We start from the raw sequence: 18,282 nt of genomic DNA on the forward strand, positions 1-18,282 counted from the left end.
AGTAGCTCTCAAGAGGGCCGTCTCTGTCGAGAAGCCCGCTCGAAAGCCCGACTGAGAAGGGTGCAAGATATTAGCTTTCTCTAAGTGTGTCATTAATTGACAATTAGCCACTTTCTCCGCCACCTTGGCTAAATACGGGAGCAGAGAGATAGGTCTCAGATTCTCCAGTGTGTCATGGCTTATGTTAGGTTTTTTTCTTTATGGGAAGCACAATCGCTTTTTTCCAATCCTCAGGGAGCTTTTCCGTCGAAAAGGAGATCTGGAGTATATGTCTGATGTACGGTTCTAAAACCGAGATGCTAGCTCCCATCACCCTAGGAGGGGCCGGGTCCCGAGGGGAACCCGATTTGATCCCCTGACAGAGGCTACACAGCATCTCTGGGGAAGGAACCGAAAAGAGTTTCAATCCCCCTTCTGCGTTGTCTGCAGCTCTGGTTACTTCAAATTTTGTTCCATCCTCTGGTTTATTGGAGAAGGTAGCATATATATTTCTAACCTTTCCTGCAAAGTACTCAGCTATTTTGTTCGACTCACTATCATGAGTGCTTGGGGTTAGTGCCACCGAGATCTCTTTAAAAATTTTAAAAAGCTCTTTTGATGAGTTTTCTGCCTCCCCAATGCGTTTTTTATAATGGGTGGCTTTAGCTCCACGTACCATCATTTGATACTTTTTCTGAGCTACCTTGTCATTTAATTTACTCAGAGGGCAGAAGTCTGTCCGCCATCTCCGTTCCATTTTTTTTACAGACCGATTTAGCCGCTTGTAGATCGGATGTAAACCACGGAGCAGATTTCCTGGCTCTGTTCCCTATTTTAGCAAGATACAACGGGGCTGCCTTATCAAGGGCCCCAAGAATGCGCTCTTCTAACCTTTTAAGTGCGCCTTCACAGTCATCACCCCCCCCGGTGGACCCCCTTCAAGCAGCAGTTCGTTGAATGCATCTTGTGAGAATTGTTTCCATTTGCGGCGGGGGTATCTCTGATTCTCTATGAGTGCCATTGGTTGAGATTATAATTTTAAAAGGGACCAAGTAATGGTCTGACCACGGGACAGGAAGGGGTATATCAACCCTTACTGCGTCCCAGCTACAGAATATCGGATCTAATAGATGGCCCTGTTTGTGGGTGGGGGTACTATTTTTTAGATCGATTTGTAGTGCCTGTAGTTCTAGCCTTAGATCTATTGCTTCCTTGTCCTGCTCATCTTCAAGATGGATATTAAGATCTCCCAATACCAGAAGTTGGCTCTTTCTAGTTGCCAAATGAGCAATACCCTCCACCAAACTAGTTTTAAAATTCTTTAGCCCACCTGGGGGTCTATAGACAAGAATTCCCGACACAGAATACTGGGGCCCAAGTTTAAGAGAGAAACAGCCCGCTTCACAGTTGTCTATATTTAAGGGCTCTAAGGTAAATTCCATCGGAGATTTGATAACAATGGAAATTCCCCCTCCTCTTCCTTCACTCCTATCTATTCTGGCCAGGGAGTAGGCCGGCGGGATAGCTTCTATTATCTCTGGGTCTGAATGTTCCCCAAAAGGAGTCTCCGTTAGGAAGAGAAAGTCAAGTTTCTCATCCAAAAGGAGATCCCAAATCTGACTGCTATGTTTACTTAGTGACCTGCAGTTAAGCAGACCTCCCTGGACACTCTTATGACCTGTCCCGCTATCCGGTTCCCTTTTACCTTTGAAGGAGCATAAGGGACAGTCTCGGATTGTAAGAGCTTCCATAGAGTGCCAACAGGGCTCCTCCTTGGGGGGACGTAATTTTAACAGTTCCTGTTTACCATACTGAATGTAGGTTTGCTTAGTTGGTGCAGAGGTCCTGGCCCTGGGCCCCGTCCGGTCGCGGACGAGCTTAACTTTGGCGCGACTTCGGCGCGCCTCCGTCGCGCCCGCTGCACACGTCCGCTGCGCGGACGCTGCCCCACACACATATGTAGGAGCTAAGGGCGGGACTGATAGGGGCGACTAGAGCGCTGACCTGCCTGCTCTGGGCCCGGAAGTGTTGGGTTCCTCCTCACCCTCCGCAACAAACGCCCAGAATGGACGTGGCGGACCGGGGCGGGAGTGCAGTAGGTGAGTGTCTCCCCCCGAACTCTGAGTCAGCCCAGAAGTGTAATGGACACAGTTTTAAAGGAAATATTTCCAGCTCGAGTGCAAATAAAACGTTTGCGCCTGCTAATCTCAGATGCTCACACCATGTATTTTTAAAATAGCATACAATCGTTAGTGCATTAAAAATATAAACGCTCATAAATCAACGCCCACAGTGCGATACATGCAGCTCCCAAGCGGATCGAGTCTGCCACTGCCTTCCTCGTCTCCCCAATGTGGCCGCGTTCTTCCCCACCTTTTATTTGGTTTCAATACAGCGCGACTAGAGCGCTGACCTGCCTGCTCTGGGCCCGGAAGTGCGGGCTCCTCCTCACCCTCCGCAACAAACGCCCAGAATGGACGCGGCGGACCGGGGCAGGAGTGAAGTAGGTGAGTATCTCCCCCCGAACTCTTAGTCAGCCCAGAAGTGTAATGGACACAGTTTTAAAGGAAATATTCCCAGCTCGAGTGCAAATAAAATGTTTGCGCCTGCTAATCTCAGATGCTCACACCATGTATTTTTAAAATAGCATACAATCGCTAGTGCATTAAAAATATAAGCGCTCTCAAATCAACACCCACAGTGCGATACATGCAGCTCCCAAGTGGATCGAGTCTGCCACTGCCACTGGCTTCCTCGTCTCCAAGGAAAAACTAATCTGAAGAAACAAATTCCAGAATAAGAGACATTGTTAATTAAAAAATGGCACCCAACACCCCCATCACTACAGACATTTATTTCCATACAAAGCCAAATACAAAAAAACACATAATCTCTTACCCCAGGGATAATGCTGTCTGGCTTTTTCTGTTTCAGCAGTCTCTCGAACTCCACACAGATTGGTGTGACAGTAAAACATTTAGGCCTTCCCGCCTTAACATTTCCAGACCGGCTGAAGCATTGGGCTGGGAGCTTAAATGCCACTTTATCTGATGCCATGCTCTCCAGTTTCAGTTGTGAATCTTTTCCAGTTATCTTGTATGTATTAAAGCCACTCTGAGTAAATAAATAGAAAATATCATCTCAGTGGAAAAATGCAAAAAAAAACACATGGGTAACATTAAAACAATTCTAACGTTCTTCCATAACAATCAATGAAATATTTTACAAACCTTGTACAATATCTTAAACCTGCAACTGGGCTCGTGTTTCAGATTATAACATTCATGCAACAAACTACTTAACACCATGAACACATTTATTTATCTAATCACGGTCGAGTCCATGTCTGAGGGAACGGTAGCATCACTTGCAGTATGGCCCCTCCTCTTACAGTGAGTATCATGTACCTACCTTCATGAATGAAAACTCAAAATTATACTCTCAAAGGAGTAATCCACACATAAATAATGACAACGCCCAACCGCCAAGGAAGGAGGGAAATGCAAACTGTGCATTTATATGGCGCATCATTTTGCTGGAGAAGCACTGAAGTGCATTGTCAGTGTACTGAAACATACTGTGGTCTACGTGGGAAGCGATTTGGTGAACAAAGCAAACACAAAGAGAAGATGGATGGAGTGCTGACACGTTTCAGACACTCACCCCCAGTCACAGATCTGGGTTTGATCCATCATCATATTTTAGCTTACTTTGCCACCCCAGTTTAGACCCAGCTGTATGCAAATCAGTCTTGACCCTGTGCCTCATCTGAACAGTCCAGCTCGAACTACCAAGCCAGGTATTCCCTGGACTGGAAACAAGCATCCTGGAACCGGTTTCCGGGTAACACCCCTTATCAGCCAGGCTAGCTTTAATCCAGTGGCAAAGTGAGCAAGAGACCAACCTCTGGGCATACCCTGCCAACTTAGGGCGAACAAAGCTAACACAAAGAGATGCTGTGCATAAGTGACCAGAATTGAAGACAAATAAGAGATCAAACGCAAGTGCTTTATCTTTATTTATAGTTGTGTCTGGCTGAGAGGGTGTGGGGGTGTAAATTCGACTTACTTGTAAAGTATTTTTTCACCATATTCCACCATTTCTTGACACAGACTTGCTTATAATGCCAACATGGGATGATTTCGGTAGACTCTTAGCTGTAGAATTCTGAATGAAAACCTATGTTGTTCCTTGTAAAGGTATTACTAATTGTTCAGATGTAATGATTTATTTATGCGTTCTTAATCCATGATTTGTGTAGCCTGGTGTGGTGAGAAGAACTGTTTTTTATCACCTTTGTTTTTTGGTTTTCTTATTGGTGCTGTAGGGTACATAGTGCCTGATTTCGAATTTGGTAGTGTGGCAGAGGGCCGCCACATCAGTGCCCCGCTTCCACACCATCAAACTCGGTCGTACACTGCCCCCATGATTATGAGTTCATTCGTGATCTGGCTGGCAGTGCTTTGGTGGTCCCACATCAGTGGCTTTCAAAGGCCCATATCTGAGCCTTAGGAAGGCACTGCTATGGGAGTGTCAAAGCACTTTCCTGCACGGCATGGACTGTTAAGTTCATGCCATGCTGGAACTCTGGGTGTATGCATACAGGAGGCACAACATGTGCCCCCCATGCATGCATCCTCTTGCCCTGCGGCAACAGGAGGGCCTGTAGGTCCCTCTTAGTTTTCTCAATGCCACACTGTTCATGGTGGCTCACCACTACGAAAAGTGTGGCAGTCAGGAAATTCGTAATATGCTTGGGGGTGCCGCAGCAGCACTGCCAGCATATTGTGGAACTTAGGCTGCTGCAAGACTGCCAGGGATCGCGGATCCCTGGCTTTGGCAGCAGACCTACGGCAGTCCGACAGCCAAACTCGTAATATAGTGGTCGGACAGCTGGTGCAGCAGTGAGGCGGTGCCCGCACCGCCAACGTAGTCATAATCAGGCCCATAATTTCTGTTTTTAGGTTTGAATCGCATTTTATTGACATTCAAAAAACCTGCCATTGTGCAAAACACCATAACACATGAAAAAACGTAAATAAACAGACGTACCTCAGTTTTCCAGATCAAGTGCCTCAAGATCTGTTCTCTAAGTTACTCTGATCATAAAGTTTGCTTGCACCGCAGAATCTGAGAATACTCCAAACCCACTCCAAGTTCTACAAAAGCTTGAAATATTTTCTTCTGATAGATTTGTATAGAGATGGCAACCATCACAGAGGGGACACCCCTGGTCCCTCTTTTGGACTTCTTGCCATATGTCCAGCTCTTCAGCCGAGGCATCTAGTTGTACTACATTCACCACGCATTGTGGAGGAAAAAACTTTGCACTATGCAATATGGAGTATACATTTATGAGTGATCACAAAAATGAAAAAGAGCCAGGGGGTTCCCTGACAGGTGTCAACATGTGGAGCTGCCCTATGTATAGGATCATCACATCTTTAGAGGCTGTACGTTAGGCGTAACCAATGAAGAGAATAATTTTGGTTGGTATCGAGTAGGGATTATCAGTTACTTTTCCATGAGAATGGGGCTCATCTTCTTCATTTTCTCCAATTTCCCTGGAACATTTTTTAGTGTAGTCTTGCCTCGGTGTTTAGTAGCTCACCACCGTTGCTACCTTTCTTGCTAAGTTCATACCTCCTTCGTTCCAAGATGATAACATATTATTTTCTGACAGCCGCATCAATGGCACATCCTAATTAACTTTATTCTACAGCATCCCTTAAATTTGCACAGTTCACTGACAAAGGAGTTCGTAGTATCAGTCTTCTCAAAAGCACAAAAAATGTGCATCTACATTTTTCTATGCCTGTTCGAATCCCATCACTGTAAAGGTGATGCCTTATAGTTATCTAATTATGGAAAAGGAGCTTAAGTCAGCGACATCCCCCTGGGCACAGCAGAAAATCCTGCATGGGGCAGGATAAAATACATTTATCAAGAGTTTGATGATTCATATTCAGAAATCTTTATTCATTCTTATGAACTCGTAGGTGCTTTTCAAATTAAATCGGTTGATTCATGTTGAATCTGTACATCCATATATACATGTCTCCCTATGCATTTCGGTCAGGTCGCCCTTCGTCAGAGTGCTCCGCGGCGGTGTTAAAGAAAGGTGGTTTGTGGCTTGTTAAATGATTTTTATGCTGCCCCAAGCAGGATTTACTGCAGTGCCAAGGGGGATGTCGCTGAGTTAAGTGCCACTGCCATGATTGTATTCTTCATTACACCCCTGTCAGAGGGTGATACCCCAGGAGCACGCAATAACTATACAGACCAGAGCAGCTACTCGGAGTGCGTGTCCCTACCACAACGATTTTCATATAGCTATCTACCATGTTGACCAATGTATAATTTTCAATCTCACCTTGTTGTAACTTGAAATAGAGTTATCTCGCTTGCTGTCAGAGGTTCCTCTCATTCATCCTGCACATCCCTGTATACTTGATTTTGACGATCCAATCCAATCCAATCCAATCCAATCCAATCCAATCCAAAAATTCTTTATTTCGGCCTTCCAGACCATAAAGGATACAATAAAAGCATTCAACATTTAAAAGACATCCACATGCAATAAAAACATGCCAAAGTACATTTCATACGAATTCATTTCCTTGGGGAGTCTGAAAATGGGTAGGAGTTAACATCACATTTCATATCAGTGTTCAATCTTTTGCAAATTTTCTCCTTATCTGCCACATAGCCATTATAAACTTGGCAACTGCAAAGACTATGTGGGGCAGGGTGCTTGTTTTCAGTATTCTGTATGAGTATAAATAATTCCTTGTGCCCAAGTTCCTGCATCGTGGCACTAGCCAATATTTCCTTGGTCTATTATAGGCTGGGCAGAAAAACACAACGTGAATTTCCTCCTCATCATGATTACTGCACCCTGGACAGATTTTGTCATCCCTCATTGTCCATTTACAAGTAAAGGTTTTGATGGGTACCTAACCTCCATTGGATAAACAATTTTCTTGCTAAAATGGGGGAAATGATGTCCATAAAACCTTCAAATTGATAAGAATTTTGGAATCCAAGAATTGTTCAGTTAAAATGCCATTATTGGGTGCACACACCAGAGAAAGTAGACTTTTCTCCTTATATTTTTCGACCAGTTTTTTGCGGGAGACCCTTTGACAACCTTGTTCAGGAAACTCCCATAACTCAGGGAGTCTCAGACGGTACAATTCTCTCTTTATAAAGGCCAGCCAGGGGATTCTGTCACGCTGGTTCAGATTTATTACATGGATAAGGTCTCGCCTATAATGTGCAAGCTCGCCGGTGGTCCAGAGCCTGTGCCAAAATCTTAGCGGTTTTAGTTCCAGATCCTCGCCTATCGAGGGGAGAACCACATCTAGTCTTAAAGGAAGCAAGGGTGTGCCACGGGGGAGGACCAGGAGACGTCTGAGAAAGTTATTTTCTACTCTGGCAAGTTCTATCCCGGCCTTATGCCCCCATAACTCACTACCGTAAGATGCGGCCGCTTTGGCTTGTGTTTTATACATCTCTACTGCCGTACTAATGGGTTTGAAGGTAGATGTATTTGCAACCTTCAATATTGCCCCCGACAATTGAGACAACTTTAACCGGGATCTGGCTATCTGAGGGTCCCAAGATAAATTCTCATGGAGGGTTACCCCCAGGTACTGGAACGTTTTTACCCTTTCCAGTCTTGCTGAGCCCAGTGTTGGATTAGGTCTGCTTTTGGGGGAGGGGTTGAATATCATGAATTTGGTTTTTTCTGTATTGATCTCTAGACGGTGTTGCCTACAGAAAACACCAAACCCATCTAATATCCGTTGGATCCCCATCGGGGATTTGGAAAGCAGGAGGGTGTCGTCTGCAAACATGATAGCCGGTACCCTCCTGCCTGCCAACAGGGGAGCGTCATTGTCCCTGAAGTTGTCAAGATGGGATATGACACTGTTGATAAAGAGGCAAAACAGGGTTGGCGCTAGAACGCAACCCTGTCTTACCCCTCTAAGAACTGGGAACCTAGATGACAGCGCTCCATCCCTCCCACACCTAACCTGAGCAAAGTTGTTATCATGGAGCCTAATTATTGCATGTAGTAGATGGGTAGGAACACCCAGCTCCTTTAAGACCTCCCATAGTTTCTTGCGGGGAACCAGATCAAAGGCGGACCTCAGGTCCACGAACACCATGTACAGCCTCCCCCCCTCGATCCTCACAGTTTTCCAATAAAGGAGAACGAGGCGGAAAATCTGGTTCATGGTGGACGTGTTTTTCCTGAAGCCCGCCTGGAGGGGACTCAGGATCTCATTCTCCTCCATCCAGTCTAGAAGGTGGTCCAGGAGAAGGCGAGAGAATAATTTTTGGGGGACGTCTATAAGACTGATCGGCCTGCAGTTGGCTGGGAGCAGAGGAGAGCCCTTTTTAAAGATAGGTACTATCTCTGCCCCCAGCCAAGTACAGGGGATCTCCATACCTCCCACGATGGAATTAAAAAGGATTAGGAGGTTCGGGCCCCAGATCTCTGAATGATGTTTAAAAAGATCGCCAGGCAATCTATCAAGTCCCGGGGCCTTCCCCGACGCCAATCTCCCTATTCCACTAACTACCTCGCCCAGGGTAAACTCTAGTCCATCTACTGGGTCATGTAAGGCATCAGTGGCCACATCATTAGCAAATTCAGGGGTATCTTGGTACAATTTGCTAAAATGAGCTTCCCAAACAGAAGCTGCTATGTTTGGCTCCACTGCAGTTTTTGGTTCTCCTGAGCCGGAGTTAACCAATGACCAAAATTTTCTAGAATCCCTCGCTTCTAGTGCTAGGGAGAGGTCCTGCCATCTATTCCAGTCCCACTCAGATTTTGCTTGTGCGATGGCCTCCCTGTATTTACGCCTAAGCTCAGCTACATTGCCCTTATTGGTACCTGATTGTATTGTGGCAATTAGCTCTGTCTTTACCTTTTTACAGGGGGAATTATACCAGGTTGGGGTTCGAGTCTTTTTCTTCCTTGACACCACCACCGGGTAAAAAACCTCTCCTAGGGTTCCCACTAAATCTGTATGGATTTGGGCTAATTTCTCATTAAAATCTGGGGGTCTAGGCTGATTGATGAGCCTGTCCAATTCATCCAGCTTGGGGAGCGCTCGTTCATAGATTTTGCTTATACTCTCTTTTGAGTTTACCAGTTTCCCCCATATTACCCTTCGTCTGTTGGAGCTAAGAACCAGATTCCCTGGGTCTTCACTGGGATCGGTAGATAGTGGCCCAACAGCAGGTGCAGGGTGAACCATGTCTAGTAAAAGTGCGTTGTGGTCACTATCTGTTCTTTCAATGACCCTAAAATCCTGAACCTTAGACCACAGGCCTGTGTCTACAAAGATGTAGTCCAGGCGCGATTTGTGATCCTTCCTATTGAAGGTACACGATGAAGGGATGTCAGATGGGGTGCGCCCATTACAAGCCCTTAGCGCAAAGTTCAGGGTCAGGGACATAATTTGCACTGCAAGAGGGGACCAAGATTTAGGATGAGGGGATTGGCATGGCGGGACCCCCCAATAATCATCTTCAGCAGTTAGGGCACCCTCCTTCAAACCTTCCAAGGGTTCAAAGTGACAATTAAAATCTCCACCCATCACTATCTTAAAGTCCATGGGGAGTTGACCCAAGAATGACGAAAGATCGTCGAGTGTAGATGATTCCATGGACGCGCTAACTGGGTGAGAGTACACATTAATGATTACCAGATAGAAGACATTGGGCCATTTAAGTAGAACACATTGTATGTCCTCCGAAAAAGTAGGTATATTCTCCGCATTACACCCAATATGACTGGCCACCCAGACCGCCAGACCACCCGAAGGCCTCCCTTTACCACTCCACTTAGCTTTAACTTCAAAGATTGCGCAACCTGCTCTATGCAGGGGTTCCCTGGCCCAGGTCTCTTGAAAGAGACAGATGTCACTGCTGCCTACTAAGGAATCCCAATCATTTGTATCTATTTTATTGGCAATACCCGCCACATTCCAGGAGAGGACCTTCATGATTCCTTCTGGAGTTTTTGATACCAACCCACTGATCGTCTCAGGAGCGGTACTCAACGGTGCAACTTTGGGCCCTTGCAATGTTGTTCCCAAAATAGATGGGGCTACGGATGCTAGATTAGGACCAGGTGGACTCGGAAGTAGGTTATTTACTCGGCCCCGGGAGCAGATAGAAATTAAGCTCTCCCGGGGGGATGCATCAGGGTCTCGAGTGGTGGTATCAATCTCATCTCTCCCTGTCCCCTGTCCTACAGTTTCATCAGTGATACTTTGGGTGTACCCGGAAGAAGCACCCTCCAAGAGTCAGTCAACCTGATCAAGGCAACTGAATCTATTGGGGTGTACATAGTTGCCGTGAGCGGGGATATCATTGCGGGTGGGCCGATAGCTTGACCCATCAACAGCAAATCCCACCCTTGTCCAACCATCGTCCCTCCTCATGTTCAGATCTCGTACATTAGGATAGAAGAACAACAGGGGGACCAGTTCTATGGATGTATTTCCTGAACTCCCAAGCCAATTGCAAATGTACGTAACAACCTGTGGACTCTTAAAGCTTACAATTATACAATCCCCCACATTTTTCTTGACCGTGTACCCAACCCATGGGACCCTTCTAACCATAAGTACTTCTCCTCTTAGGTTTGGTGGTAGGGGCCTTTGGACATTTAACCAACTAATTACTTTGTTGCGTAGAGAATCATAAGATTCCACCACGTTGCTGGAAAGCTCCAAAACCCCCATCAGAATCACAGTATAGGCCGCCGCCTCAGGGGGCAGGTTGACTGCTTTTCGCCGGTTTAGGGTGCTAACTGGCCAGTTTGGGCAGTTAGCTATTTCACTAGGAGGTCTCTCCTGTCCGGATGAGCTAGCCGAAGTAGGTGGCTTCGACCTCCTGACAGTTGGTACCGGAGGCAGTTGCCTAGGGAGGGGTACAGGGGGTGGTTGTGGTGGGGGTGGTTGTGGTGGGGGGATTGTGGTGGTGTTCTCCCGGGAAGGAGCTGTTGGCAGAATAGGACCCACAGTAATTGTAGCAGTAGGGGAGAGAGGGATCCCAACATTAACACCATTAGCTCCGTTAGTACTTACTCGTAGCCCTTGCTGATCGCCACCGCTACCACCTAAACTTTCTAAAGCTAGAAGTCTAGCCTCAATACGGTCTAGTTTGTGGGAGAGAGGGTCCAAAAGACTTTTGAAAATACCAGTAAGTGAGCAGATGATGTGCTCTGAGGTGTTAGAAAGTCCCCCTCCAAAGATGAATGGACCGGTGTGCGTGGATATAGGGTTGGAGGTAAGGGGTAGAGGACTCGCCATTTCAGTAACATTCCCCATGGTGGAGATTCCGGGGGCGTCCGTGCTATCTTCAGCAGTGTTTGTTGTGGGGTCTACTTTAGCCCTTTTAGCACCTTTGGACTTCCTCGATCTTTTCCTTTTCGGGCAGCGTATTCTCTTTGACCCGTACATTCCATTACAGTAGAACCGTCCCCCAAATCCCTAGATAGGACTAACTCTACAGTAGGGGAGGACACCACCTCATCAGTAATGTATACTGAGTCTCTATCCCTGTGTGTATTGGATGGTGTCCTTAGCTGCTGTAGGACGGACTCTATGGTTTGATCAATGCTGTCCATAAGTGAGAGGTGTGTAGCATCGAGCAGTAGCGATGATCTAGCGTTGGAAGATAACCCCGGTGAACCCAGGTGCGAACTTTCTATTCCTTCAGCTATTTGCTTTTCTAACACTGTGAGCCCCTTGTTTACCACAGTATTTGCCTTTGCAAGAAAATTGTCCAAAGTACCTGTAACCATAGGGGCTGCCTTGCTTCTTGTATCCCTCGTTGCCATTTTATTCGGGCCAGACTTCTAGGTGGCCAGGCGGGTGGGTAAAGGAGACCTGGGAGACCAATCGTTAGGGGGATGGCCCGGTCCGGTCTCTACCATTCTCTAACGGCCTCAAACGGCCCGCCCTTTGCCCGGGCTTCGCCCACGCGCGTCCCGTGATTCGCGGGTATGGTTGGAGTTATGTAGAGAGGGAAGGGGGTGGGGCGGGAAGAGGCTCCAGCTGCGGCGAGTCTCCAGCCGCTGAGGGTGCTGGACCTCGCAGTCCCGTGCCCGTCCTGTGTCACTACTGCTGGCCCAAAGCGTCCGTGTGCCCCACAAGTTCCAAGGCGTCCGTGGGCTTCAAGATAAAAAAGGGTAAATCACCTTTCACCACCTACGGCATACAAGCGGCACCCAGTGAAGCAGGAGGCGCGAGCCGTCTAGTACTGCAGGGGGGCGGGGCGGGAAGAGGCTCCAGCTGCGGCGAGTCTCCAGCCGGTGAGGGTGCTGGACCTCGCAGTCCCGTGCCCGTCCTGTGTCACTACTGCTGGCCCAAAGCGTCCGTGTGCCCCACAAGTTCCAAGGCGTCCGTGGGCTCCAAGATAAAAAAGGGTAAATCACCTTTCACCATCTACGGCATACAAGCGGCACCCAGAAAAGCAGGAGGCGCGAGCCGTCTAGTACTGCAGGGGGGCGGGGCGGGAAGAGGCTCCAGCTGCGGCGAGTCTCCAGCCGCTGAGGGTGCTGGACCTCGCAGTCCCGTGCCCGTCCTGTGTCACTACTGCTGGCCCAAAGCGCCTGTGTGCCCCACAAGTTCCAAGGCGTCTGTGGGCTCCAAGATAAAAAAGGATAAATCACCTTTCACCATCTACGGCATACAAGCGATCCTTATTAGATGCAAGGCCACGCCACTTGAAGAACTCCACACTCAACCCCTGGCAGGTCTGTTGACCTTGTTACCTACACATGCAAAGAACACACCAAGGTATTGTTGAGATGTGTAGAATTGTTCCATTTCTGTTATCTTGTCAGTGAAAGAGCTTGTGTTGAGACAAGAATCAACTACTGACAAATTAAGTGTGTCACATTTTCTGTAAGCAGTTTCATTGGTCACTGTTTATGTTATGACTTTCTGGTGGGGAGATTTACAAGGAAGGAAGGAGACGGAGTGACGGTCACTCCATATAATGGAGACTTTTCCTATAATACTGCAAGGAATCCAGTCAGAATACATCCAAGTTGCACCTAGCTGACTGTCTGGGTCCTTAGGTAAGTTGGAAGAATTTAAGGACCCCTAAATTTGCTGTTAGAAATATTCTTGCTTTCTATAACATATGGTCACTTGAACCCTACATTGACGAAAGACTTATTCTGTGTTCCTCATCAAAAGTTATAATCAACCGCAACTTCATTGATTTCATGTTTACTCAACTTTAGCTGCATCCAATTTATAATGTTTTTCTTCATGCATGTGGTAATATGTTTTGTTTATGATTAACACATTTATGTCTCACGTTGCCCCTTGCAACAATACGTTTTTGTTTTGCATTTCGATATCACATCGTTGAGCTTCAACACAACTTTATTATCAATGAATTGTTGTTCATTTCCTCATGAAGTCGGTATACTCCCATCACATGACATTTGCATTACGCGTTTAGCGCGTATCCATTGGTAGTCACTCCGGTCAGGTGATCGGTTTGGTCCGTCTTTCACCACTTTGGAATTCGCGCGTAATTTCACTTCCTGAATGCTATGCTTCACGAAAGGAGTAGAGACACGGGTTGGTCCAGTCCTATGTAAGTCATTGAAGCCAGCGCATTTATTTTTCATGCCTGTTTGGTATATAGCGCGTCATAGTTTTGATAGTTTGAGTCTGTCTTATCACACCCCAGCGTTCACTTGTAAACTTTTCAACCCTGCATGTCTTGTATTTAACTCTAAAGGTTTTTGCATGTTGGTTACCGCACACCGTGCCTCCCCAGCATATTTTTCGTGTTCACATAAGCAATTCACTGAACCCGCAGAGTAAATCACTTTTGAACAACTTTTCACTCTCTCTATGAGATGATTCACTGCGTGTGCACTCCTTTTAGTTTTGGCAAGTTTGTCACACGATTTTCTTTGAGCACGAGCACCGCATCATTTTACTGATTTTTTTGTCACTTACGTTCCAGTGGAGTATTTTATCAGGTCCTGTTTCATTTCTTTACAGACCCCTGATGAAGGGTCCTTCTGTGTTGACCCGAAATGCATTGGGTATCTTCGAAAAACTGTGAATAATATTGATTATCGCACCATAAGATGATTATTATGTCTGCAAATGACGTTGAATTTGAACGATGAACTTATTCAAGAACCTAGAATGGATTACAAATCTTTGAATTGAATAAAAGTGAACCTTGTGAAGAAACCGGAGAGTTTCATGATATATTGTGCGCACATTTTTGGTGGGCAGGTGATCTTCCCCACACCACGCTTTGATATTTAAAGGCACGACGTGCGACGAATGAGGCGCCAACCCAAGCAGATTGAACCACTTGATATAACTCAGGAGCAAAACGAGTGCACGGGGATTACACTAATTTATCACCACAATCTCCTCATTGTCTACATGCTAGTCCAAGATCACAACAATGCTTGAGGAGCAGTGAGGAGGTGCTGAGGGAGTCTGATCAGCTAAGTCTATGAGACCGTGAACTATAGTGGTAGTTCTTGAGATTAGATCAGTGATTGGAGGAAACTCAAGGGCACGGAAGGGGGAGGAACGGGTAACACCAAGCAAGGTGAGGCCCCAGAATATCAACCAAGCAAAGCTAACTAGTAAATGTAAACAGACCTAGGGATGTCAAATTGCAAGCAGAAGAAAAAAAACACAACAGAAGAAAAAAATAACTGGAAGAAAGAATATCATCAAGTGATCTCAAATAGCAGTCAGTGCTGCTTTAAAGACAAACTTTACCTTCAGTGTGCAGTTCTCATTTTCAATTTAGTGTAGCAATACATCAGTAACTCGGGTTCACTAGATAAGCAATGTGCATGAGCTAAGCGGTACTCTAGGTGTTTTCATCACCAGACTCTGCTTACTCTCCAAGCACCATACCAAGATGGCTAAAGTGCTTGCGGAGAAACAGGATCAGGGAGGTGCATTGGCTGAGTTTTGTGGGCTTTAAACTACAATTGTAGTTCTTCCAAGACTCCATGATGACTGAGGAGAAGGAGAGGGAGAGGTGAAACCAGGTAAACTAATCAGGCAAGCCAACTAGCAGAGCAAACATGCCTTGTGGGAGAACCAATAGAAAATGACAATCAAGAATAACATTGAAGATAAAGAGACCCACCAAGTAATTACAAATAGCAGTCGGTGTTCCTTTAAACACAAACGTTACCATAAGTGCACAAATCTCAAACAAAATTTAGTGCAGCAGTATATCAATGATTGCTCCCAAAAGTCACAGAAATACCCTTCATTCTCATCATTATTCAAGGGCTGTTTAAAAATGTTTTGTTTTTTGGACTCCAAACATACACCATTGTAGCCAACTAAGGAAAGTTATCTGTACTTATCAAACACAGGCGAAGAGCTTCCTTCACACTTCTGGCTCTATACCCGTTAAGCGTTCAACTCAACTAAATTGGTCTAAAGCATCTGTAGCCTAATCAATGGAAAAAGAAAGTGACACAAAGTTTCAATAATGTCCAAGTCAAACTAACATTTCAGAGTTCTTGTACTAGTCCCTACCTTTAAGCCTATACCTGCTCTCAGCAAAGGTCACACTTGCAAAACAAGAATTTCTTTGTCGGAATAACATTAATAGATAACATTTTCTCCAAATTCTAATTACCTTTCGTCTCAAGATCAAACATTCATACTACTGCAAGCTGTTACTTCCAAAACATATGGAATAACATATATTGTTTACTTATGCCTACTTTTCCCTAAAGACTCCTTTTTAAGGAGGTTCAGGTTCCACCATAGTTGATCTATTTTTAGCAAAGAACTTAGGATTTGGATATAGTACATCTTGGGAAGGATCTTACCTAGGTAATAGACAGTTCAGTTGTTTACTCACAAAATGAACTAAGTCATATCTTTGCAGCTGCCATTCTTCAAAAATCAAACAATGTATGCATTTAAGTTCATCCACTGCAAGCTGAGCTTTTAAGGGAATTAACAGACTACAAACATATAAGAATTTATGTTCTGCAGCTACAATATCCTAAAAATTAGGTGTGCCTTATAACTTGGGTTCAGCCTTCAGGCTGGCTTCTACAATAAACCCCAGAATCTGTCAGGGACATGTATTATTGGAAACAATGAATAGGTCAATTTACTCTTGTGTATTTTGATGGCTTACAGTGATTTTCCACTTTTTTCAGATTAAACCTGAAATCTATGAATCATTAGTGGGTGTTTCTGAAAGATCACAACTTTGTTTTTAAGATTTAACTATACACCTTTCATAGTTACCATACTGACGGAAAGCTTTCATTGGTAATAGCAAACATGCTTCTGTACAGGCCAGCAGTACTGTGCATTTTAAAACGGGTATACAGAAATACATTTGACATCTACCCTCAGAATGGCACTACCCATTTTAAGTAGGTGAGGATAAATAGCATTAATAAATAGATTTAAGTAAGTTCTGAGCAGATAAAGTCACTTGTTTCCGCCAAGGTCTCACTTCCATTCAGCAATGCCTTTCTGAACAAGTTATAGGAGAAATCTAAACAGTAATGGGATGATAATTTCCTGGGTCAACCATACAACCCTCTAATAGGATTGGCATGGTTTACTCTAGATTCCACAGGTACAAATCACAAACATAGTAGCAAATCTGAACGTGTAGATTTACATCTACCAGAAGGTGCTGATTTACTATGTTTTGAAATTCACAAATACTTCCAAAGGTATTCTGGAAAAGCTGTGCCAGGTGCAAATTCCAGGTGTACTTTTGGTAATGTCATGTGTTAATTCCCATAGGCTCATATCCCCGCTGTACAGAGTTCTCAGCAAAGGAGAAGTCTATACAGGGGAAAGGAAGTCCCCGATGCCAAAGCACACTTTTCTTTCTTTATGTGCAAAGCATTTTTCTCCATGGTGAAAGCCCTTGCCCTACACCAACAACAAAAGTGGGTCTGGTCTGTTCCTCCCTTCCACCCTGGAAGGAGAGTCATTCAAACCCTTTGCTGGTCATGTAGCAGGAGAGTTAACAAGGAGTGCAAATCTAGTAAAACAAGCTGTTGTTCAGTTGGTAGAGGACCAGTCTTCGAAGGTATAACCTGGTCAGAGTGTGCAGGGAGTGAAGAATGGATCTGAGCAGCATTCTCTCCTGACTAGCGACAACTTTAGAGATGAAGAGAGGCATGTCACCATGAGAGTACAGAGCAGGACAGACCAGCCGCAGTCCCTTTTAGAGACTATCTTGCGTGAAATACGAGAGTTGAAATATACTCAGACTAAGGAAATTGTTGCACTACAATGCAACTGGTAAAACAGAGGAGGTCATGTGTCAAATCCCAGCATATTTGCAAGAGCATGAGCAAATGATGTCAGATTTGGAAGATCGCTCTCTTATCTGGGATAGGGAGATGAGTAATATACAGAAAAAGCTGCTTCAAGCACAGAACAAAATTTATGACATTGAAAATTACGAAAGGAGGTCAATCCTCTGCTTTGTGGGGATACCGAAAGGGGCTGAGAGAACAGATAACCCATCAGAACATGTTGCAATTGATGGAATCATTGATTAAATCATGCATATTGGAGAACCCACAAGAGGATCTTTCTATTATGAGAGCCCATCAGTTTCCTGCCCCAAGGTCAACGAATACAAAGTATCCTTGTACGGTAATTGTGAATTCTGCAGATTATGCAATAAAGGAACTGATCCTTACTAAGGGGATTCAAAAGAAGTCATTCATGCTAGCAGAGAAAGTCCAGGTTCTAGTTTTCTCAGATATGTCTGTAGCATCAGCACGTAGACAGAGAGACTTTATTGGACTGGTGGGACAATTCAGGACAGCTGGGACCCAGGCCTCAATAGTTAAGCAGTTAAAACGAAAAGTATTTTTCAAAGGTCAATTCTTTCTTTGTTCATCCCTTGAAGAGGTTCAAAGCTTACGGAAGAAGGCACAGGCCTAATGAGTGATGTAAATAATCATGCATATGTTTTTGCTGTTATGTTTGTTGGCTCTTTCTAATTTTAGGCTATGTTGATTATGATTAGAGGAGTTGCTGGGGGGTTCTTCTCTCCTTCTGGAGCGTGTCTGGGTGCTACACCAGGGCGCCCGAAACAGGAAAGAATGGTTGTGGGGACGGTGGGCTATTCCCCCTTTGAGGATATGTGGGCACTGGGGATGTTGGGGGTAATGGAGGGGTGCACAAAGGGTGGATTATAGTTGTTAAAGAGCAGATATGTCATCAGGGGTTCGGTTTAGACCTTAATACAAGCAGGAAA

The 18,282-nt window shown here is 45.2% G+C and overlaps 1 protein-coding gene across 3 annotated transcripts in view; it reads right to left on the bottom strand.

Moving 5' to 3' along the window:
* The window catches only part of LOC144798761 (uncharacterized), a 1,691,129-nt gene that overhangs the window by 1,079,752 nt on the left and 593,095 nt on the right, over positions 1 to 18,282 (bottom strand). For 2 of the 3 annotated variants that reach the window (XM_078669781.1, XM_078669783.1), the window contains one exon: positions 2,878 to 3,093. In XM_078669781.1, coding sequence (XP_078525907.1) covers positions 2,878 to 3,093 — 216 coding nt within the window. Of the gene's footprint in view, positions 1 to 2,877; positions 3,094 to 6,352; positions 6,483 to 18,282 lie in introns of those variants that run through there. The other variant, XM_078669782.1, reaches the window with a different exon arrangement.

This window comes from Lissotriton helveticus, chromosome 12, assembly GCF_964261635.1.
Source record: "Lissotriton helveticus chromosome 12, aLisHel1.1, whole genome shotgun sequence".
NCBI classification, from domain to species: Eukaryota; Metazoa; Chordata; class Amphibia; order Caudata; family Salamandridae; genus Lissotriton; species Lissotriton helveticus.